A 23,274-nucleotide genomic window follows, 5' to 3' on the forward strand; every position below is an offset into this window, starting at 1 on the left:
GATGCATGGACGCATCCTCTGCCCGTGGGCTGTCTGGTTCCTACGAGGCTGTGCATGGGGAGGAAGCCTCTCCAACTCATGCCTCCTACAAGCCGGAGAGGGCTTCCCAGGTGGTGCTAGTGGTAAAGAACCTGTCTGCCAATGCAGGAGACATAAGAGATGCGGGTTCCATCCCTGGGTTGGGAAGATCCCCTGGAGGAGGGCATGGCAACCCACTCCAGGATCCTTGCCTGGAGAATCCCCAGACAGAGGAGCCTGGCGGGCTACAGTCCATGGGTACGCATAGAGTTGGACACAGCTGAGGCAGCTCAGCACGCACGCATGCACCGACGCTCTCGTCTGTGTGCCCAGCCAGGAGAAGGCAGCCTTCCGGGAGCTGATCGCGCAGCTGGAGTTGGACCCCAAGTGCAGGGGGCTGCCCCTCTCCTCCTTCCTCATCCTGCCTTTCCAGAGGATCACACGCCTCAAGCTGTTGGTCCAGGTACCCGACTCTCTCCCTCTACCACCGCCCCCGACTTCAGCTGCCGCCTGTTTCCTTTGGTCAGTCCAGGTCTCTGCGGGCTTTCTGAGAAGTCCATGTGCTCCACAAATCCTAATTAAGCTCCTCCTGTGTGCCAAGCAGTGGGAGACTCAGCCCCTGCTGCCGGAGAGCCAGACCCTGGTGGGGAGAGAGAGACACACACACAGCCAGGAAGTGGCCATGGCTGAGGACTGTGAATCAGGGTGACATGATAGGGGTGACGGCCTGGCCCACTCCCAGGGTGGGGATCGGGAAGGGCTCTCAGATGAGTGACATTTAAGCGAAGACTTGCCTGACAGGGAGGAGCCATTCATCTGACGGGGAACTGCTTTCAGGCAGAGGTCCTGGGGCAGAAAGGTCCACAGACGGGTCGGCCGGCCGTGAGCTGGGGAACGTGATGGGAGTGAGTGTGGCGATGTGGGCAGAGGCTGGTCAGGGGCCTGCGGGGCCAGCTGAGGCATTGGATTCTATCCCCTGTGATGGGGGTCACTCCTTTTAGTGGACGTTGGTTAAGAGCTCAAAGCAGCTGCCGCGTGGAGAGTGCCAGGCAGGAGGGCAAGAGCGGAAGTGGGAGCAAAAGTTCACGAGCAATTCGAGAAAGGCGGGCTGGCGGCATTGAGGTGCGGCATCCTGGAGGGACATCAGTGAACTGAGCCCTGCACTTGCTACCGTGGAGAAGGAAGGAAGGGGAATCTTTGGTTTGAGCAGCTGGACTGATGATGCTGTTTCCCGAGGTGGGGAGGTCAGCATTCGGTTTTGGACCATTGGGAGGACTTTGAGCCGTTGAACATCCGAGTTTAGAGACAAAGGGATAAGTCAGGGTGGGTGCTCTTGGCACCCAGCTGGCATAAACCAGGTTTCATCCCAATGAGACAAGGTGGACCTGAGCCACACTGTCCACTAGGAGATGGATTTGCGGTTAGGGATGGTTAAAGGAGCGGTTTGCTGAGCGCCACCCCCAGCTTGGTAAGGGAGGGGTAGGGCGGTGCCAGAGCTGACTGCGTGTCGCTGGCTTGGTTGCTGGGCAGAGACGGGCAGGTGACTACACAGAGTGGGCTGGGGGCCTGCAGCTGAGGGATGTCCCGAGGTGGGTCTGGTCTGGAGCTCAGGAGAGAGTGAAGAGCATACCTATCACCCTGGTGGACACCTGGTGGGGGTGATCCTACACTGTGTGGGTAGCTGGAGATGTTTGTTCTGAAGCCACCATGTGGGGCAGCCTGGATGGGGCGAGAGGGGGTGGACTGTGCTGAGATGTGCCCAACCCTCCTATGGGGTGAGAGCAGGTCCAAACTATGAGCATGAGGAGACCCGGGAGGCAGGAATCGTGTAAAATATGAAGAGCAATGCAAAAATTGCCATTTATAGGCGAAATTCAAAACAACCCAACTACTGGAAAAAAGACTTTTTCTTTCAATAAAACCAGAGTGAACAAAACCTCCGGGTCATTGCTACTTAGCTTCAGATGACAGGCCCACTCTTGCTGCTGCAAACGTTGAGCTCGATTCGGGACGGGCAACCCTGAGTGACCCTCCCCAGGCTGCTGGTCCTGCCTTCCCGCCTCCCTGCTTCCACGTGGTCAGTCCCTTTGCTTCGGTCTCTGCTGTAAGGAGATTGGGGCTCTGGCATGGCCCTCGTAGTTAGTCCTGGGGGAGACCTCGACTCACCTTAGAGCCAGGCAAGGCTTGTGTGCAATGCTTGGCCCCCGGGTCGGTGGAAGGTTCTCTCGCCCCATGTCTGCGCTCTTCGTGGGGGGTGTCACAGCCATGTGAGGCTGCTGGGACCAGCGGGGAGGGCACCATGCGGGGTGGGGGGGAGCGGAGGAACAGCCGTCCACGATGAAACCAAGTGCGGACTCTCCCTGTGCCCAGAACATCCTGAAGAGGGTGGAGGAAAGGTCTGAGCGCGAAGGCACCGCCTTGGACGCCCACAAGGAACTGGAGCTGGTGAGTCGTGCTTCCTCCTTGCGCGTTTCCCAGTAAACTGTCTTCTCCTCTAGACCCACCTCCCTGTCCTGCTCCCTCCTGTCTTGGTATTGTCTTTGGAAGATGCAAATTCACTTTCATATTTGCTCTGGCAATTCAGAAAAGTCACCGGGTCCAAAAAATGTCAGGTGGGGCCTGCACAGGCAGAGGGCTTCCTTCTCTGCACAGGCTGCCGCCGTGCGGGGTGGACCAGGCCCCCAGCGGGCGCCCTTTACCCACAGACATGGTTGTGGACCTCTCCCGCCAAGCCACACCACTGCTTCCATCACGGCCCTCGGAGGCCTCGCCTTCATCCTTGCCCGTTTCCAGTGTCAAAAAAGCTCCGGCTTTTCCCTCCCCGCCCACGTTCTGAGGACAGTTCTGGCTCTTCTTAGGCCCTGGGCAGCTCTGTCCCGGGGTTCCTACTGCAGTCCCCTCCATCCCACCTCTCCCATTCCCACCTCTCTCCCAGCCCTCAGCCCTAGAGCTGCAGGAGATGTGCCTGCCCTGCCAAGTTGGGCCTTTGCTGCCCCAGAGTGGAGAGAAACCATCTCCGCTCTTGATCCTCGACCAGAAGAGCTTCCTCCTGGAAGCTGTCAGCAGAGCACATGCTGGGCGGGACGGGTCGGCGGATGTTCAAGGATTTGTCTTAAAACGTTTGTCTTACAGTGCCGCCACGTGTGTTTGCTCCTGGTGTCCACTGGCGCTGCGAGCCCACTCTTGGCATCTGTGCGGCAGGCCACTCTGTCGTGCTGGTGACCCTATAACAGCGCCTGGTGTTAAGAATTCTTTCCCACTCAGCGTACCAGCGGCAGCAGCTTAGTAAAAGGACTAGCCTCCATAGCTGTCGGGTGGTGGTTCTGAGCCATTTCTGAAAGGTTGTTGCTGAGCCATGAAAGACGCCGGGATTCTTGGCCTCCGGAGGAGATGAATTCAATCCGGGGCCAGTGATGAGGCTTGATCATCAGAGCTTTTCGTGTGATAAAGTTTTATTAAAGTATAAAAGAGATAGACAAAGCTTCTGACATAGACATCAGAAGGGAGCAGAAAGCGTGCCCCCTTGCTAGTTTTTAGCAAACTGCTTTATGTCGGTTCAGTTCAGTTCAGTCACTCAGTCGTGTTCTACTCTTTGTGACCCCATGGACTGTAGCACACCGGGCTTCCCTGTCCATCACCAACTTCCGGATTTTATTCAAACTCATGTCCATCGAGTCGGTGATGCCATCCAGCCATCTCATCCTCTGTCGTCCCCTTCTCGTCCCGCCTTCAATCTTTCCCAGCATCAGGGTTCTTTCAAATGAGTCACTTCTTCACATCAGGTGGCCAAAGTATTAGAGTTTCAGCTTCAGCATCAGTCCTTCCAATGAATATTCAGGACTTTGTCTGTTAGAAAGCTATTAATCAGATAAGAGAGACACCTCAAAGCTGAGGCAGTTTCACCAGGCCTCTGTCCCACGATATGCATTTTTGAGATAGGATGGAATGGGGTGTGTCATTCCTCGGCCATAAAACAATTGATATGAATGCTGGTTTATTGAGCCATTATCAGCCCAAGGTTTGAGAAAAGAAAAAAAGTTCATCTTAGGTGGAACCATTTTGAATAAAGGCAAATTCCAAAGCAAATACATAGTTTCATTAACATAGCATAAGAAACGGAGAAGGCAATGGCACCCCACTCCAGTACTCTTGCCTGGAAAACCCCATGGATGGAGGAGCCTGGTAAGCTGCAGTCCATGGGGTCGCTAAGAGTTGGGCACAACTGAGCGACTTCACTTTCACTTTTCACTTTCATGCTTTGGAAAAGAAAATGGCAACCCACTCCAGTGTTCTTGCCTGGAGAATCCCAGGGATGGGGGAGCCTGGTGGGCTGCTGTCTATGGGGTCACACAGAGTTGGACACGACTGAAGCGACTTAGCAGTAGCAGTAAGAAAACCACATTGGTTAGCTCAAAGCTTGAGAGAAGTTCAGGTAGAACCAGGTGTCGTCATGGCAACACAGAACTTTAAGAGAAACCTCCTTTTAATTTTGTATAGGGGAGGAAAAAAATCTGACACATGTTGTTTTGTTTCTTCCTGCCACTTAAGGGAGAGATAAAAAAATGTCTGACTCTTGCAGCCTGTTTCCTCCGTTTGGAGACCCCTGGGCTCCCTGCCTGTTACCCTCTCACTTTGAGCCACGAGGACTTTGTAACTGAATGCAGTCATTTCTCCCCAGGTCTCTCCTTCTGTCGTTCACTCCAGGCCAGGTGGCCGCAAAATCCCTCTGGCAACTATACCCTTTGAATACTGGGGGAAATGGCACTTCCCTGCCAGCCTAGTTGAGGAAAGGCTGGCGCCTTGAGCGGGCTGGTCAGGGAGGGCCAGTTGCCCGCCAGCCTGGCTGCCTCTGCCCAGGCCCTCTGCCACACCTGGTCACACGCAGCTGGTCAGGCGGGAGCTCCATCGCAGCTCCCACGGGGCCCCAAGCGGTCTCGGGGCACCTGCAAGTGTTCTCTGTTTTCAAGTTGTTTTTTGCCTTCCTCTCCCTTTTTATTTCCTTGTAATGAAAGGTATACTCTTGCTTCTTATTATCATTTTTTATAAAGGTGGGGTTTTTTCCCCTAATTTATAAAAACAGTGAATACGGATTCACACACTGTTCATAAGCAGAAAGGCGGCAAGGATCCGCAGTTCTCCCACACCCCCTGCCAGCACGCTGGAGCCCACCCTTCCAGATGGACGCCTGCACACATGGTTGTATTCCCTGCAAAAGGGGCTTGTGGCTTACAAGCTGGCTTTGCCCTCCATTTCGGCGCTCGTGGGTGTCCCTGGTGGCTCAGCGGTAAAGAATCTGCCGGCCAGTGAGAGAGACCCTGGTTTGATCTCTGGGTCGGGAAGATCCCCTGGAGAAGGGAATGGCTACCCACTCCAACATTCTTGCCTGGAGAATCCCATGGACAGAGGAGCCTGGTGGGCTACAGTCCTTGCAGTTGCAAAGAGTCGGACACGACTTAAGTGACTAACACATTCTCTCGAGCTTTTTTTCATGACTTCAGAATACAGGGTTATGTGGCTTTACAAGCACTAATCAATCCCAGTTGCCGCATCGGCAGACATTTAGGTTGAGGACAGCTTTCCTCGTTCCAACCACTGCAGGGGATACCCCATACACGCACCTCTGGGCGCTGTCTTCCTTCCTGCATGCTGAGCGCCAGGCCCTGTTCTCAACACCTGTGATCCGGAGCGGATATCGAGTCCTTGGAACAAGGTCGCAGAAAATCTGCTTTCATTTGGCCTCTTGGTACCCGGGTGGCCTCCCAGGAAGCTTGGGGGGACCTGTGCTCCCCTTGCAGCACGTGACAGAGCCCGAATCCCAGGCCTCAGGCATTTCCAGGCTGACAGATGAGACAGGACATCCTGCTGAAAACCGTTCTCTTAGGTGATGCAAGGGGTCAGCATTGCTTTCTGTGTTCTCTGGAGTCTGCGTCCCGCCAAGGACAAGGCCCCAGCTTTCTCCACTGGAACTGAGACCCCACTGAGACTGGCCAGTCAGTGTCTCAGCTGTGGCCTGAGTACCCGAAGGACGTGGCCAGAGACCGCTGGCTGCATGTGGCCTGATGTGTCTGCCTTCCTGTTCCAGGTGGTGAAAGCGTGCAACGAGGGCGTCAGGAAGATGAGCCGCACGGAGCAGATGATCAGCATCCAGAAGAAGATGGAGTTCAAGATCAAGGTCAACCATGCGTCCCCGGCCCCGCCCGCCGGCCTGGGGCACAGGCCACTGGCCAGGCCCGCTGAATGGCCATGCTTGGGTCTCAGCATGGTGCCACCCCCACTGAGGCCCTCCCTGACCCCCTAGCGGAGGGCCCTCCCCTGCCCCCCATCACCAGGCCATCGCACTGGCCTAGACTGTTTTCTTGCGGGGCAGTGCAGGGACCCAGAAGCGGCCTGCTCTCAGTTACCGGCTGCGTGACCTTGAACAGTCAGCTTGAAAGAAGAACAGGACATGAACCAGTCCAGGGGTTCTTAATCCTGGGCGATTTGAAAATCAGGTGGAAGTTACCCACCTTCTTCCCCAATTTTGTGTAAAGCTTCAGGCACCAGTGACCCTAAGGGCTCCCAGGGTTTCTGGTGACGTGGGCAGAAGGGCATGGTGCCTACCGAGGGTCTGTGAGGTCACGCTGGTTCTTTGGGCGCCGAGCCTCAGTTGAAGATGCAGACCTCGGGGTGGTGGGGAGGCCTCACGTAGCTCCACTTGCTGGCTGAGTGCTGAGTGCCGAGTAATCGCCCCAGAGCCGTGGAGTGGGGGAATGCAGGCCCGGCCTCCTCGCCCTGGGGTCCCAGTTCTCCCCTCTCCCCTGGGAACTTGAACCCTCCTTTGATTCTGCATCACTCAGGCTGAGCCTGGTGAGGCATGATAGCACACACAGGCACCCACGTGTACACACACACCCCCGTGAGTACAGACGCATACAGGACACACAGACACACTTGGACACAAGCACGTATACATAGACGCACACGAGGACACACAAACAACAGACAAGTACACAGCTGCCCACTCAGGCGCACACACACACACACACACCCTTCCCGCGTGTGCCCAGCACCCACCCATCCCTCCCACCAGTGCCCGTGTCCTGGGCCCAGTGTGGTCCCCAACACCCGTTACCACAGTTACCGCTCCAGTCGGAGTACCAGGGGAGCTGGGGCAGGGTGCGGAGGGCACAGCCTCCCCTGACATGCCCGCCCCCCCGCCCCCCAGTCGGTGCCCATCATCTCGCACTCCCGCTGGCTGCTGAAGCAGGGCGAGCTGCAGCAGATGTCCGGCCCCAAGACCTCGCGGACCCTGCGGACCAAGAAGCTCTTCCGGGAGATTTACCTCTTTCTCTTCAACGACCTGCTGGTGATTTGCCGGCAGATTCCAGGGTGAGCGGCAGGCGGGAGGGGCGGGGAGTCACCGGGGCCTGGGGGCAGTGCCCTGGGCCTTCGGGCAAGTTTATTTAAACCCCTGGGCTTCGCTGGTTTTTCCCTCCTGCCAACTGCGGGTGGTTCTCCTAAGTATTGCAGCTCAGTGCCTGCTGCCCGGGGTGTGCCCAGCAGCTCCTGTGTCAGGGGTGCAGACCCCTTGTCCACCGTCCACGCCAGGGGTGGGGGCGGGTGGGGGGCTGGGGGTGAGGGGGACAGGCGTCAGGTGGGGAGCTTCCGAAGGCGGTGAGGAGCGGCCGCAGTGGGGCCGGTCCCGCTGGCCAGGGCTGGGGTGGGAGGTCTCCGGGGAATCCGAGCGTCCTGGGGACCAACAAGCCCCTCCTGCCACCTGGGTCCCCAGAGACAAGTACCAGGTGTTTGACTCGGCCCCGCGAGGCCTGCTGCGCGCGGAGGAACTGGAGGACCAGGGCCAGACGCTGGCCAACGTCTTCATCCTACGGCTGCTCGAGAACTCAGACGATCGGGAGGCCACTTACATGCTGAAGGCGTCCTCTCAGTGAGTGCCCAGGGCGGCCGTCCCCTTTCCTGGGGCTCACTGTCCGCCCAGCTCCCGTGTTTCCTCCCCCAGGCCTTGTCCAGAGGATTTCCATCCTGTGTTAGTGTCGGGGTTGGGGGTGAGTGCGTTGCTGGCTGTGTGTGTGCGCGCGTGTGTGTGTGTGTGTGTGTGTGTGTGTGTGTGTGTTCCCTTGGGCCTCAGACTCTGATGAGCTGTTGTAGAGCCCTCGGGTCAGGCCAACCAGTGAATTGCCGCTGCTGGGCAGTCTCGGGCCCACCTACCACCCTTGAGCAGCCAGGCTGTCTCCCCTGCACCCCCAGGGCTCTGAGAGCGATGGCCAGGTCCACGCGGGGCGATGCTCTGTGAGCCCTGGAGCTGGGACACCTGGTGCCCAGCCCCCCACACCCCAGAACTCACAGGTGTCACCCAGCACATCAAGCCCAGTTCTGACTGCCTCGGGGGGACGGGGTGGCGTCAGCCTCCCCGAGTCCACGATTGTGGCTTAGGGCAACTGGCCACCCAGGGCTCACCTCTGGGTGAACGTTGGGTGTCGTGGGCTCACACACCCTCACCCACTGACTTGAAAGATGCCCCCAGGGAGGTTCTGCAGGGCTCCGCCTGGCCTGCTCCCTGGTGCCAAGCTCGGGACCCCAGGGCCAGCCTGCCGGGTGCCTGGCATTGCAGTTCCCCTCGGGTGGGTGCTGACGCTCTGTGTTGGCAGCATCTGCTCTCTTCCTGACCCAGGAGCGAGATGAAGCGCTGGATGACCTCGCTGGCCCCCAACCGAAGAACTAAGTTCGTTTCCTTCACGTCCCGGCTGCTCGGTAAGCGGCCCACTGGGGAGGGGGTACCCGCCAGGTGGGACAGATGATGGTCAGGGAGGACTCTGCAGGTCAGCCTCGGACAGGGGCCTCTGCACTCCACCTAAAGGGCCTTTGAGGCCTCTGGAAGGCTGCTTCAACTGCCCAGAGGTCCTTCGCACCCTGATGCAAGCTCAGTACCCCACGGAGGACACGGTGTGCCTGAGCTTTGCAAACGTTTCCACGGTTAATGAAGACATAAAAGTCAGCAGGTCTTAAGTGACCGGTGCTGCAAGGACACCGAAGGGATTTGGGCCCAGGAGGCAAACACCAGTGTTCTCTGGGGCGCCTGATCGTCTGAAAACGTTCCAAAATAGGAAAGGGCTCAAGCGCCATCCTGACCATGTTCACCGAGTCCTGAACGTCCCCAGGCCGCTCCCAGGACCCAGCCCAGGACCGAGGAGCCTCCTTCAAAGTCTAAATAAGAGCCCTCCCCGCCCCTCCCCCCACACTGGCAGCCTGTTCATCCCTGCACCAGCTATGACTTGTTCAGAACTCCCGGCTGTTTTGACTTTATTTTGGAGCCACGCCCACCCCTCCCTCCAATGAGCCCTTTTCCAGCAGCTGCTGGTCCATCCTGTCTCCTGGATGGGGTTGGGTGGGGATGGAGGGGTGGGGGTGGGGGGGCGTGTCCCTGATAACTGCTGGGGGGCCAGGTTCTGCGGGTGCCCAGCCAGGGCGGGTGCCACGTGATGAGGACGGGCCACCCCTTCCTCCCTTCAGACTGCCCCCAGGTCCAGTGTGTGCACCCGTATGTGGCCCAGCAGCCGGATGAGCTGACGCTGGAGCTGGCCGACATCCTCAACATCCTGGACAAGACAGAGGACGGTGAGGCCCGGGGCTGGCGCCTCTGCCCGCGGGGCTCCCTGTGCCCACCCCACGGGGCCCCGGGGTAGGGGGGTGCCTCTCCCCGTGTGCTCCCTGCGCCCACCCAGTGCCCTTTCCCCTCGTCCGGCCCTGGCATCAGCCTCCCCATTATGGTGGGAGGGATGAAGACCAGGAACGCCCCGACCCGGACCTGTATTTGCAGCAAGCTTCCAGATGAGCCTGTGAACACCAGGCCTATGGTCCCACGTGGGCCAGGAAGCCACCCCCTGGGGCTCCTGCCCACTCCTGCTGTTGACACCAGCGCCAGAGGTTGGCTACCCCCTCCTGGAAAACGGACCCCTTATTTCTACATCAGTTGTTCCTAATCTAAATCCCCAAAGTGCACACTGCATGTCTCCCCACCCCAGTTCCTCCCCTTTTTTTGAGGTCCTGGCTGGAAGGTCACAGGCTGGTGACCTCCGGGGAAGACCATGGCCACCACCACAAATCCTAGGGGCTCACCCAGCGCTGGGCGAGCTGTGGTTCCTGCCCTCTCCCCCCATCCCCAGAATATAAACAGCCTGCCACCCCTCCTAGTGGCCTGCAGAAGACATGCTCCAGCCCCACCGACCCCAGGCCTCAGCCCTGCCCAAGGACCTGCCGGCAGGGTCTGCAGTTTGGGCCACAGCACCCCGTCCCCCGCCCCCCCACCACCAGGACGCCATGATGCAGGGGTGGGTGGAGCAGAGAGTCAGGGCACTTGGCTGGTTTGTGACCTGGCCACGGTCAGCTGACCACCCAGCTCTCAGGAGTCTGAGGCTCAGGGAAGGGCTGCCCAACAAGAGGGTGACGGTGGCGTCCTGGGCCAGCTGCCATCCCACCAGCCCCTCAATGCCTCTCGCTTTTGGGGGTGGCCCTTGGGGTCTCCTGGCCACAGGTGGGGCAGTCTGAGATTGTTGAGGGCTTGGGAATGGGTCCCGGAGTCAATACGCATGGGACCACGATGGCACAGGGTGCGGAGGGTTCCTCCACCTCCCTGTGCACAGGCACTGAGCTCCCCAGGAGGGCTGCACCCCTCCCCCCAGCTTCTGGGGGATACACCCGGTCTGAGCATTTCCATCAGTGAGTGTGAGGGCAGGGGGCCCCTGGGAAAGCTGGACGGACTCCCGAGTCTCCCTTCCGCTTGCTCCCCACGCACCGGAGGGAGGCCCAGCCCAGGCCACTTGGAGAGAGCTTGTGACCTGCTGTCTCCCCTCCCTCCCAGGCTGGATCTTTGGCGAGCGTCTGCATGACCAGGAGCGAGGCTGGTTCCCCAGCAATATGACCGAGGAGATCTTGAACCCCAAGATCCGGTCCCAGAACCTCAAGGAGTGTTTCCGTGTCCACAAGATGGACGACCCTCAGCGCAGCCAGAATAAGGACCGCAGGAAGCTGGGCAGCCGGAATCGGCAATGACCCCTGACCGCACCCCCACACACACACACCCCCCACCCCCTGCCTGGTGGAGGGATGTAGGCAGGAACGAGGCCTGGCAGGCAGACCCCAGCGGACAGTGGAGGGGTTCTGGGGGAAGGCCCCGCTCCCCAGGCAGCAGGGTGTGACCTGACCTGGGTGGGGTGGTCTTTGCCGAGTCGCCCCACCCCCTCCCTGCCACGTGGTTCGTGCTCATGTGTCCTGGCCCCTCGCTCACCCACTGGAGAGAGGGTGCCCACATCCCTCTGCTGCATTTGTAGATGAGAAAGTGTATTTTAAACAGTATTATACCACCTCTTCTTCTGTCTCTTGGAAGGCAGACAATGGGCAGGCTCCAGGGCCCGCCCCTGGTACTGAGAGGCCCCAGACCCTGGGGCGCCCCTGGGCCCAGGGCAAGTGTGAAGGTGAAGGTGTCACGACTCCCTGCACGTGTCCTCTCCCCCCAGAAGCTGTCAGACTCGGCCAGGCGCACACGTGGACCACCCTGGCCTGATGTGCTTGATGAGCGGCCCTTGGTCTCCGTTCAGAGGACCAGGAGACTATCCGCCTCTGTCCGCCTCTGCCCCCGAGCCTCCACCCGCCTCTGGCTGCACGGCTGGCCTCTGCCTCACGGCAGGCCTGCCAGAGCTTGGCTGAGGGCCCACGCCGCCTTTGGCTCCCTGACCGGCTGGATATAACTTGTTACCTGCCCCTTCAGGAGCCCTGGTGTCACAAAGGAATGACTTGGCCACTGCATCCTGTACGGGTTATGGTTCCGAGAAAAGCAAATATCATTTTTGGCTGCATTAAAAGAAGCATCATGTATAAAATCAAGGAGAGGAAGGTCTCCTTTTTTTATTTCCCTGGTGCACACAGGAATGCAGTGCTTGGGTCTGGGCAGGGACAGAAGAGCCCTCTTCCCGGCCGTGGAGGCGGCCTGTCCCAGGAGACAGCTGAGGTGGCTTCCCGTGGAGGAGGAAGCAGCCAGGATGGGGCCTCAGGATGGAAGTGGGTCTGGACCTCCACTTGTGAGGGACTCCACAAACAGAATAAGCTGTCTGAGGCGATGGGGGAGGCAGGGTTGAAGACCACTGTGGGACAGAGGTATGGGGGGCGTTGTGGTCCCATAGGGGATCCGACCACCAGGCTTGAGACTTCAGCTTCCAATCCAGCCAGCCACTGGTCCAGGGCACTTCTTCCTATCTTCAGAGGCGGTAGCCAGTTACCTGGAGGTTGCAGTGGGTCCTCGGAGCCACGCCCCTTCCCTCCCCTCCCCCTACCCCCCAGGTCTGAGAACAGGAGGGCCTGGAAACCAACCCTGCCAGAGGCCATGCCCTCCTTATCAGGACACTGATCAGAAGCCCAGGATTTAGATGGAGCATCTTCCCAGAAATCACAACATGGTTGGGGTTTTTGGGCCCTCAGACCCTTTGAGAACTGGATAAATCCCTGAAAGATTCAGACCCGTGTAACATGCTGGTACAATTGGGGAGGGACCCCCGGATCCCAGTGAGGGGCTGATGCTCTTGGTGCCTCCTTGCTGCAACCCCAGTTGGGGTAGGGCGGGGCGGGGAGGGGGGGCCTACCTGCACCTGAGTTTCCCAGGAGTTGGGGAAAGGGGAGAGGGTCTATTTCTGAGCCCCATGCTGCTCTTGGGTGGGGGTGGGGGGGTCGTTGGTCCTAGTCTTTATCCAGCTTTTGTTTTTGGAGCTGGGAGACAGCATTGTGACTTGTGTCATCTGCTCTAACGAGGCTTTGTCTACTGGAGGTTACATGTAATAATTTGTACACAGTTTCATGAAAACCGGTCAGCACTGCAACAGTCTTTTATAGGCCGAAACTTTGAAGCCATGATGTGTCTTGGGGAGTGTGAATGGGTACCACGTATGGTCATCTGAGTATCCAGGTGGAGAAAACTGGCCTGAACAAGTGTGGTCAGGGACTCAGACAAACCAACGAGGCCAAGCAGGTAGCTAGAAATGATGGTGAAAAAAATAAGGGAAGAAGGCTAGCTCCTCTCTCCAGCGCTCACTCAGAAGAATCCTCTTGTGGCCCCAGTGTTAAACCATCCCTGGGGTTTGCAGACAGCCCCCCTACCCCAGGCCTTAGGGTCCTCACTGCAAGACTCCGTTCTAGCTTCTTTCCTGCTGCATCCAGAGCAGGTAAGCCACTATTTCAAATCCCTCTCTAAATCACAAAAGGTAGGCTTCCTGGGAGGTATGGGAGGCGGAGGGCCTGTCCAGGGAGCCAGTGCCAGGGCCAAGCTGGGAGACTGGGTGTTGCCTCTGGTCCAGCCCCCAAGATTTCAGGGCTGAAATGAGGAGGGTCGAGCTTGAAAGCCCTTTTTGTTTCCTAACAAACAGCCGTCCCGCGTGGGGTTGCCTGCTGTGCCAGAAGCTCTGCCACTGTCCCCTGGAGCTCGACCCGGCCAGGCGAGGGAGGCCGTCTGGGGCTTGCGTTGGGGAGCGGGGACAGGGGCCCACAACACCCAGGCTTCACCGCGTGTCTCATTTGCTCCTGGGGGTCGAGGGGTCCCCAGGGGTCCGGAGGGTGCAGGCCTGGGGCTCAGACCCCACAGACAAGCGCCCCGGCTGCCGGAGTCTGAAGATGCCCCCCACCAACAAAACCAATCATCTGATTGGAAGCCGGGAACGCCCGTGAGTCACGCGGACCCCGCTGGGACTCAGCGAGGCCGCGAGAAGCAGGGCGGTGGGTACGGGGCTGGCCTTTGCCCTCTCCAGCCTTGGGGGCCTCCCGCCGGTCCGCGCTCCCTCGCAGCGCTCCCGGACCCGCGGAGGGGTCGGTGGGAGGCAGGCGGCGGGCAGTCCGGAGTGGGGACGAGCAGGGGCCGCCGCCGCCGGACTCTGGCCAGAGCGCGCCGCACGCCCGCTCCCGCACCCCGACGGCCCCTGCACGCACCTGCACGCACCTGCACGCCCGCGGGGGACCCGGCGCATGTGCACTCCCGCACGCGCCCCGCGAGCACGGCGACACCCCCGCAATCCCCACCCCGCTCGCCGACACACGAGCGGACACAAGGAGACTCGGGGGGCGCGCACCTGGGGTGCCGCCGAGCCGCACCGCGGCCCCTTTATTCGCTTCAGGAGGCGGAGAACTTTCTCAGCGCGACCACCACGAGCGCCAACACCACGCAGGTGGCCAGCAGGGCGGCGATGACGATGGCGGCGATGGCGCCGGGCCCCAGCGAGCCTGCGGAGGACGGGGAGAGGGGGCCGGGTCAGCCAGAGGCCCGCCGCCCGCCCGCACCCGCCCCCCCACCTCACCCGCCCTCGCACTCCGACCTGCACCCACGTCCCCGCACACCCACCCCTGTCCCCTTATCAGCCAGAGGCCCGCCCCCAACCTCTCCCCCCGGCCCGCCCCCCACCCCCGACGTCCCGCCCCCGCCCTCCTACCCCTCCTCCTGGCCCGCCCCCGACCTCTGCACCCCCACCCCCGCCTCGCACACCCACCCCGGTCCTCGCACCCCGCACCCGCACCCCACCTCTGTTCCCAGCCCCGCCCTCCTACCCCTCCTCCCGGCCCGCCCCCCACTCCTACCCCCACCCCCACCTCCGCACCCGCAGCCCAGTCCCGGCACCCCACCCCTGCCCCCGGCCCTGCCCTACTGCCCCTTCCTCATGCCCCCCATCCCTTCCCCCCCACCCCCCGCCCCCGCACACTGTGCCCCCGGCCCGCGCCCCCCGCCCCTTACCCCCCAATGTCCCGCCTCCGCCCCACTTTCCCCGCCTCCCGCCCCCGCCGTACCCCCGCCCTGGTCCAGGCGCTCCTGTGCGGTGCTGTCCTCGGGGCTCGGCGTGGCGGTGGGCGCGGGCGGACCGCTGACCGCCGGCTCCCAGGCGGGGCTGGTGCTCTCCACGGGGTCTTCTCCCGACGGCAGCTCGGCGGGCTCGTTCCACAGGGTGGGCGCGGGCTCTTGCGGGCCCTCGGCTGCAAGGCCAAGGACAGGTGTAGTAGGTCCCCCGGGCGGTAGGTCAGACGAGACGTCCCCGCCATTGAACGACTGGGAAGGGGCGCTTCGCGGTGCTTTGCCGGAGGCCGTGGCGGGGCGGGGCCGGCCCACGTGTGGCCCTGGACCCCCTACTGGGGCCAGGCTGCCTCCCACCCAGGACGGGACAGGTTGATGGCGGCGGGGGCCACCCTCAGGAGAAAGCTGGGAGAACTGGGGGTTCGCAGGAAAGGGCAGTAGGGACCGTGGAGGGGAACAACAGTGGGGGACACGACGCCCCCCAGCAGGGCCTGCGGACCCCAGCTGAACTGCTGGGGGTCTGTGGGCCTGGGGGCAGTGACACTTCTAAGGGGTCCTCTCCCCACACAGGGCAGCCTTCACCCTGGAGAGGGCGCCAGGACAGGAAAGCAATGTCCGGTCCGGAGACCAGGGACTCTGCCCACCGGGTGGTGAGGGGCAGCGGTCGTGGGAGGTGGAGAGGAGAGGCCCACCCCCACCCCTGGGCGGCCAGCCCTGCTTCTCCCTGACCCTAGCCCCAAGGTCTGGGGTCCCGCTCCCTCACATGCGTCTACACGCCCCCCAGTGTCTGAGGCTTAAAGCACAAGAGCCTCTGTAGCCGGAGGAGAAACTGTGATGCCTGGGCTTTGCTCACTCCAGACCGGACAGGGGCCAGAGGGCTGAGCAGGGGTGTCTGCGGAGCTAGTTCGGGAAGCTCCAGGAGCCCCTCACCCCAACCCTGGCAGGGGCTGGATCAGCAGGGCAGCCTCTGGGCAGTGTTTTTTTTTGCAGGACCCTTCCTCTGCTGGTAGGTCGGCAGGTTCAGGGTACACAGGGGCCCCAGAGAGCAGTATGAGAATCTGGCATGGGAACTCCAGCCCCACCCCCACCCTTCTGTGGCCCCAGACTCCGCAGTCTTGCTCCCCCTTCAAGAATCCTAGCCTGAGGAGCTACACAGCAACACCCCAGCCCTGGGCCCATCCAGCCGTCTCAGACCCCAAGTCAAGTTCAAGACCAGGCTCCAGGCTTCCCACCCCAGCTGCTGAGTCATCTGGGTGTGATCCAGGGATGCTGGAATGGGCTGAGTGGGCATCGCAAGACAGCATCTCAGTGACACCAGCAGGGAACTGTGTGACCCTGCTTCCAAGAAGACCGGGGCTAAGGGTAAACTTAGGTGGGCATTGGCAGTTAAGTGCTCCTGGGGACCGAAGCCTCAGACAACTCAGTCACAGGTTGTGCCTTCGCAGAAACTTCCCTGGAAGTTGTGGTTCAATCAGTACAGCCCTGGTGCTGGTGATAAACAATCCACTTGCCAGTGCAGCAGATGCAAGAGACCCGGCTTCAATCCCTGGATTGGGAGGATCCCCTGGAGAAAGAAATGGCAACCCACTCCAGTATTCTTGCCTGGAGAATCCCATGGACAGAGGAGCCTGGTGGGCTACAGTCTATGGGGTTGCAAAGAGTCGGACAGGACTGAGCACTGGTCTCCCTGCCAGTTCCTGAGGCGCCTTTCACTCTTGGAGCCTCCAACCCCGAGCCTTGCCCCGCCCCACCGCCAGGCCCTGGGCACAGACAAGCCAGACCTACACCCTGCTTCCAGGCTCAGCACCTCCTGGAGAGGGGGTGCTCTGGGAAGGCACAAAGGTATTTGCAGGGGTCTTCTGCCAACAGTTTCCACTTGGGGCACATCATGAGTGAACAGCCAAAGCCAAATTCCAGGACAGTCTTCAAATAACTAGGTTTTCAAAAATATTAAGGTCGCAAGAGACAGACAGTGAGAGGCTGTTCCGGAGTAGAGACTGAGGAGTTGTGACAACGCAACGCAGCGTGAGTTCCTGGAGGGCACGCTGTGGGGTCCACTGGTGAACTGTGAGCCGGGCTGCAGTTTAGGGCAGAGCACTGCATCCTTGTTCACGTCCTGATTTGGATAACTGACTCTGCTGTGTAAGAGAATACCCTTGTTCTCAGAAGTATTTAGGGGCAAATGGGCGTGGTGTCTGTAGCTTAACTGTCAGATGGTTCAGCAGTTAGGTGAGCGAGTAGACAGACGGGAAGACAGATGAGAAAATATGGCAAAAAGTTGGTGGTCGGTGAATCCAAAAGAGTCTACTGGAATTGATTGGATTATTCCTGTAACTTTCCTGTAAACTTAAGATCTTTTCTTGATAAAGCCTTACGGGGTCTCCAGCTCCCCAGGCCCTGTCCCTGGCTGCCTCTCTCAGGCCTCGGCTGGATCAGTGGTGAGGCGAGGCTTGCAGGCAGGGACCACTACTATCATGCTCCCAGGGCTTGCCCCGGCCTGGGCCCCTTTTCCAAAACATCCCTGGCGAGGAGACCTCCCAGGGGTGGAAGGTCCCTGCACTCAGTGGGTGGAAGCGCCTCTCTCCAGGGCCCCGGCTGAGCTGCAGTGCTGGGGTCTGGGGGCCACCCTGCTCCAGAACCCACTTCAGTGACTTCCCTGTGACTCTGTCAGGCCTCCCTTGTCGCTGCCTGGAAGGGCTGAGGTCTGCCACCTGCCTACGGAGGGCTCCATGCCCTTGGCATACTTGCCGTGGGCTCCCCAGGGCTGAGCAGAAAGAAAGGCCTGGGTCTGAGGTTGGATAGCATCACCGATTCAATGGACATGAACTTTGGGCAAACTCTGGAAGACAGTGAGGGACAGGGAGGCCTGGCATGCTGCAGTCCATGGGGTCGCAAAGAGTCAGACACGACTGAGCGACTGAACATCTGCCACCCACCACTGGGCAGGCCCTGGGGTCTAAGGCTCACAGACTGCGAGTCTCCCAGGTAAATGGACAGGCCCCCCGGTTGCAACTTGCTCACCACACACCCAAGACAGAGCAGCAGCCAGGCACCTCCCTGTCCCACCTCCAGCCAAAGCTCACCCCCAAATGCCAGGCATCCGGCCCAGGGAAGCCTCCACAAGGCCCTCCACAAGGGAGAGGGGTGACAGGCCCCTCAGTGCCTGGAGAGCTGGGGCTCTCTCCCAAGAGCTGGCTGTCACCCTCTGCCCTCTGCCAGAGCCTGGGGGACCATCTCTGGGGGAGAAGGGGGCCCTCTGAGCAAGGTACTTGGGAGGCCCACCCAGCCCCTCTGCCTGTCTGTCCCTCCCCTGCAAAAGCTTGGACCCTTCCTGCCAGACACACCAGCCCAGGCGTAATACACGCACCACCCCACCCACCCCGCCACACACACACCCTCCAAAACCCAGCCAGTCTCTGAAGCTTGAGGGGCTGCCCCACTGGCTTCCGAATCAGAGAAAGAAAAGAAAGTGAAGTCGCTCAGTCATGTCCGACTCTGCGGCTCCGTGGACTGTAGCACACCAGGCTTCTCCATCCATGGAGTTTTCCAAGCAAGAGTGCTGGAGTGGGGTGCCATTTCCTTCTCCAGGGGATCTTCGCAAACCCAAGTCTCCGGCATTGCAGGCAGATTCTTTACCAGCTGAGCCACAAGGGAAGCCCAACAATACTGGAGTGGGTAGCCTATCCCTTCTCCAGCAGATCTTCCCGACCCAGGAATTCAAACGGGGTCTCCAGTATTGCAGGTGGATTCTTTACCAGCTGAGCTATGAGCCAAATCAAAGCAAAGTGAAAGTGAAAGTCACTCAGTCGTGTCCGATTCTGTGACCTCCATGGACTGTACAGTCCATGGAATTCTCCAGGCCAGAATACTGGTATGGGTAGCCTTTCCTTTTCTCCAGGGGATCTTCCCATCCCAGGGATTGAACCCAGGTCTTCCACATTGCAGGCAGACACTTCACCTCTGAGCCATCAGGGAAGCCAAACCAGAGGTCTGGGTCCAAATCTGGCTCCATCACCCCGGGACCACAGCAGACTGGCTCAGCCGCTGGCCTGCCCTCCCTGACCTGTGAAACGGGGGTTGGGCTGTGCCTCTCCCAGCCCTCCAAGTTGGTGACCATGCTGTCAAGGCCATCATCAAGCTGCTGCCTCTGCTCCCCACCCCAGGCCTTTCGGGCCTGGACAGCATGGCCCTGGCTACTCTGTGGGCTCCGCGCCTGCCACAACTGACCATCACAGGAGACCCCCCACCCCCTCAAGGCTGATCCGGGCTGCACGGACTCATTGGGGCCCCAGGCTCCCGGCCAGCCCAGGTGGGCATCCCCAAGGCACACGTGGGCCAGAACCACAGCCTGAACTCGAGTCCCCAGCCCTCCCACCACGGGGGTGCAGCTGCCAGGGAGAGGGGGCGGGCGTTTTCCTGTCCCTGTCTACTTGCCTCCGTGGCTGCTCAGTTTACTGGGGTGACGGGGGAGACAGCTCTGTCCCCCAAACCTACCCTTGTGGGGAGCCGGGAACAGGAGCACTTCTCCGGGGGGTTCCCCACTGCAGGCCCCATCTGAGGAGGGGGGAAGGTGGGGCCAGAAGTGCCAGGCAGAGGGGCTGGTGTGAGGGCAGGTGTGGAGGCTGGGACCCAGAGGGGTAGGTGTGGAAGGCGGGCGGAGGTGCGACGTGAGGATAGAAGATGGGGGGACAAGGACTGGTGTGAGCACATCCTGTGACTCCACCACTCTGACCGGAGAAGCCAGAAGTGGGGGCCTTTTGACCTTGCCACAGGCCTGGGCACTGTGGGCTCCCCCTCCCTGCACCAGCCCCAGCCCCACTGCCCCCAGCCGCCCTGCCTTTCGGTAAATAAGTTTGTTTAACGCTCACCCTGACCACTGGGCCCCGAGCTCACAGACGGCCTTTGTGTGGCCATGAAGGGCCTTTTCATCGGGGCCCTGGCCTCCCGCCCGTTCAACCTGGCTTGCTCCCTCCACCGCAGTAGCTGTGGCCACAGGCGACCAGCAGGGAGGGTGGCAGGCCAGGCCTGGGTCTCAGCCATGGGGGCCACCCCGGCGTCCCTGCTTGGGACCGACCCCAGCCCAGCGAGCAAGCGGGCCAGGGGCCTGTCGGGCCAGGCGCACACCTGCTCTGAGCCTCTAGCCCAGGGTGGGGCAGCTAAGAGCCTCCCCGCCGCGCTCTCGCCCCTAACGGCAGGAGGAGCAGCAGCCCCGCTGGAGCCCAGAGGTGCTGGGGTGGGGCTGGCCTGCCTGCCCCCCGGGTAGGACCCGTGCAGGGGAGTCGGGAGGTGAGGCCAGGTGAGGTCCCTACGCCGCCCACCACGAGGCTGTGCCCAGCATTCCTGTGGTGGCAGAGGAAACCTACCCGCCCAGGCTGTGTACGCCCCGTCCAACCTGGCACCTCTGGCCAGCAGCCTTGGCTGGAAGAGCTTGGCTGTGTGGGCACCCAGGAATGGGACAGAAGCTGCCCACATGGGCCCCAGACTCAGGGGCAGACAGGGCGCCAGCACCTTCGCCTCCACCCGCTTTGACCACCGGGCTGGAGAAGCCATGTCACTGGGGTGGGTGGGGCCCACGGGAGCCACGGAAGATGCCACCCTACTTTGGGTCACTTCCCCAGGGTCCTGGGCACTGCGCCAGGCCCCTGGCTCGCCTACCCAAAGGCAGGCGAGGCAAGGAGGGGGTTCTGCCGCGAGACTCTCCTGCACCAAGCAGAGGGGCTGGGGACGTTTCCACACGTTCTCCCAACCTGTACAGGGCCGCCAGCCGCCTGGCCCCGCCCATGAGCCTGTGCACCCAGGAGACCTACAGAGACTCTCCCGCCCGGGAGGCAGAGGCCCTGGGGTTATCATGGCTACACGGAAGGGGAAAGGCGCAGAGCACCTGAGGAACAGCGAGGAGGACAGAACCAGAAGCAGAGCCAGCCTGCAAGCTGCTTCTAGGGCTTCTGGAGAGAGCCCAGGGGCTCACAGGATCCTCACTGCCCCCCACCCCGTTTCCTCCGGGGTCTGTGCCCGAGTGCGTGGCTGCGGGAGTCACCCCAGGCCTCACCTCCTCTCGCGGCTCTCCCCAGCACATATCCACACGACGCCCAGATCCGCAGATGCCCCCAAAACCCACGCTGCAGAGAGGGTCTCCAGGGCCCCCCCACTGGTTTCTCCAGCCCCAGGACTCCCCACAGAAGCCCTGACACCCTGCCCTCCCGGCCACAGGAGATGGCTTTCTTCCAGGACAGAGACCACCTGGGAAGCCTGTGCCTCTCGTCTCTCAGGCTTTGCAGCCGGCCTGGGCCAGCCCCTCCCGGCGCAGGGCCCCACAGCCGTGTCCACACTGGGGCTCGGGTCCCCTGGAACCTGCCACTCCGAGGCTGGTGGGACTCTTCTCGCCAGACCCCAGACTCGGCCACTTTCAAGCCTTAGTGTGGTAGCATCGGGCCAGCATCCTCCTGGTTTTACAGAGGTGTCTCTGGTCCTGTGCTCCCCCATGAATTTTTTTCCCAGAATGGAAATAGTACCCGGGTCTTCCTTCTCAAAGGACATTTGAGAAAACCAGCAGGGAAGGGTTTGTAGGGCTTCAAAACGTAAATGGCAGAGGTCCACGGACCTAACACCTGGGGCCTCTGACCGTCAGCTGCCTACCCCGTGCCTGGTGCCCCCTCCCGACTCCCACCCAGATTCTCAAGGCCTTCCTTCAGATTTTAGGGTGCTGGAGTGGCCCCCACCTCCCCTGGGCAGCCAAGGTCCCTTGCCCTGCTCCCCAAGTCACCGTCCTGCTTCAGAGGTCACAGTCTCTGTGACGAACGACTCCCAGAGGCCTCCAACGCGTAGCTGCCAGCCTGTGTCCCAGAGGAGCCCTTCCCGGAATCACCCCAAATGGTCACCCTGTCCCAGTGAATGGCTTTGCCTGGCGGGCCTCAGAGAGATCCCAGCCTTAAGGTGCTTCTTCGCCTCGGGAGGCCGGTGGCAGGGAGCACCCTTACCTGTGAGCACCGCAGGGGCCAGGACCCCACAGAGGAGCAGCAGCACCATGCGCAGGGCCAGACAGGACGCCATCCTGGCCGGGGGGCGAGCGTGGCCAGCGGGCGGGAGGCACCGAAGACTGAGCTGCTCAACTTCAGGGCAGAGGGAACAAGGCATCAAAGGGCTGGGGAGGGTTTTCATCAATGCAAACTCTGTCCTCCTGGGACACCGTGCCCGCCCCCCACACATGAACACACACACACAGCCAAGCTCACAGAGCTGACTGCTTCCCTGAACTCTGGAGCAGCCCCACCCTCAGAGAGGGAAAGAGGAAATCGTTCTTTCCCTCTCTCCTCCTTCTCTCTCTCTCTGTCTCTTTCTCTCTCTCTCTCACACACACACACACACACACGCATGCACACACACGCGCATGCACCTAGGCCACTGAAAGAGATTCTAAAACCTCCACGTGCAAAAGACACCCAGGGTGACCGATAAATGCAGTGGCTCTAGCACTTTCTCCCAGTGGGTCATGGCTGAGCCCAGGAATCTGAATTTTAGTGCTCAAGGCCCAGGCCTGAGCGACTGCCACTGTGGGCTGGCAGCACCGACCAGGGCCAGGCTCGGCTCACATCTGGGCTCTTGACACCTGGCAGGGAGCGGGTGCTCAACCGAGCTAGGTGCAGCCATGCTCCTAAAGCCGTTTGCAGCCAGCCTTCTAGCAGCTCTCCTCTCTCCGGAAAAACCCACGGCATTAAACGCCCTGGGTCCCTCCTTCCTGCTTTCTGTTCTCCCAGGTATCTGGGACTTGAAATACCACTCGTGTGTTCATGACACCCATGTCCAGCCTGGGCCTGGCCCCATCACCCTCCGCCTCCTGGAAGGCCCCAAGGGCATCTAATGAGCGTCTCCAACTTAGCATTGCCAAAACAAACCTGACGCCACTGCCTCCCCAACCCTGCTCAGTTAAACTCCAGCTCCCCACCTTCCAGATGTCCCAGCCACATAAAATGCATCAACGGTCTTTTCCACTTACTCCCCACGTCTAATCTCTCAGAAAGTACACTTTCCTACAGCAAACCCTCCATGGTTCCCCACTACTTTTAGAATAAAAAGTCAAACTAAGGACTTATGTTCAGTCTGATGGCCTTGACGAAGTTCCTCCAACACACCAAACTCCACCCTGCCTCAGGGCCTCTGCACTTGCTGTCCTCTCTCCCAGCAAGCAGCCTCTCAGCTCAGGACGTAGCTACCTTCTTATGGCCACTCAGGTCTCAGCTCTGAGCAGTCAGTCCCCCACCCACTCATCACACTTCTTTAAGTTTCTTCTTAGCATTTATACTTATGTGAAACTTTGCTGTCTCTTACTTTTGGGGGTGGGTGATTTTCTGAAGTGAAGTGGAAGTCGCTCAGTCATGTCCAATGCTTTGCGACCCCATGGACTATATAGTCCATGGAATTCTCCAGGCCAGAATACTGGAGTGGAT

The 23,274-nt window shown here is 60.5% G+C and overlaps 2 protein-coding genes across 6 annotated transcripts in view; one reads left to right on the plus strand and one right to left on the minus strand.

Annotated features, from left to right (window-relative positions):
* The window catches only part of NGEF (neuronal guanine nucleotide exchange factor), a 127,078-nt gene extending 115,187 nt beyond the window's left edge, over positions 1-11,891 (plus strand). For 4 of the 5 annotated variants that reach the window (XM_086394206.1, XM_086394205.1, XM_086394207.1 and 1 more), the window contains 8 exons: positions 352-481; positions 2,389-2,463; positions 6,101-6,190; positions 7,223-7,386; positions 7,787-7,942; positions 8,687-8,766; positions 9,526-9,630; positions 10,874-11,891. In XM_086394206.1, the coding sequence (XP_086250332.1) occupies positions 352-481; positions 2,389-2,463; positions 6,101-6,190; positions 7,223-7,386; positions 7,787-7,942; positions 8,687-8,766; positions 9,526-9,630; positions 10,874-11,064 (991 nt within the window). In that variant the 3' untranslated portion in view covers positions 11,065-11,891. Of the gene's footprint in view, positions 1-351; positions 482-2,388; positions 2,464-6,100; positions 6,191-7,222; positions 7,387-7,786; positions 7,943-8,686; positions 8,767-9,119; positions 9,631-10,873 lie in introns of all 5 variants that reach the window. The other variant, XR_015161494.1, reaches the window with a different exon arrangement.
* A 2,217-nt stretch (positions 11,892-14,108) lies between these two features.
* SNORC (secondary ossification center associated regulator of chondrocyte maturation) lies at positions 14,109-22,140 on the minus strand. Its single transcript, XM_086394210.1, has 3 exons — positions 21,808-22,140; positions 14,830-15,012; positions 14,109-14,271 (listed from the first exon to the last, which is right to left on the minus strand). Exons 1-3 carry the CDS (start codon positions 22,034-22,036, stop codon positions 14,162-14,164), a joined length of 522 nt encoding a protein of 173 aa, XP_086250336.1. The 5' UTR covers positions 22,037-22,140; the 3' UTR covers positions 14,109-14,161.
* Between the last annotated feature and the right edge of the window lie 1,134 nt (positions 22,141-23,274).

Source organism: Bos grunniens, chromosome 3 (assembly GCF_055505025.1).
Source record: "Bos grunniens cultivar Pamir isolate PY7600 chromosome 3, Bosgru_T2T1.0, whole genome shotgun sequence".
Classification (NCBI taxonomy): Eukaryota; Metazoa; Chordata; class Mammalia; order Artiodactyla; family Bovidae; genus Bos; species Bos grunniens.

Bases quoted from the DNA above. Each gene is read 5' to 3' on its own strand.
- SNORC (XM_086394210.1), bottom strand. From the start codon at position 22,036: ATGTGTGGGGGGCGGGCACGGTGTCCCAGGAGGACAGAGTTTGCATTG. The intron at 15,013-21,807 runs GTAAGGGTGCTC...TTGGCCTTGCAG, and splicing joins GGCCCCTGCGGTGCTCACAG to CCGAGGGCCCGCAAGAGCCC. The intron at 14,272-14,829 runs GTACGGCGGGGG...CGTCCTCCGCAG, and splicing joins GCGCCTGGACCAGGGCGGGG to GCTCGCTGGGGCCCGGCGCC.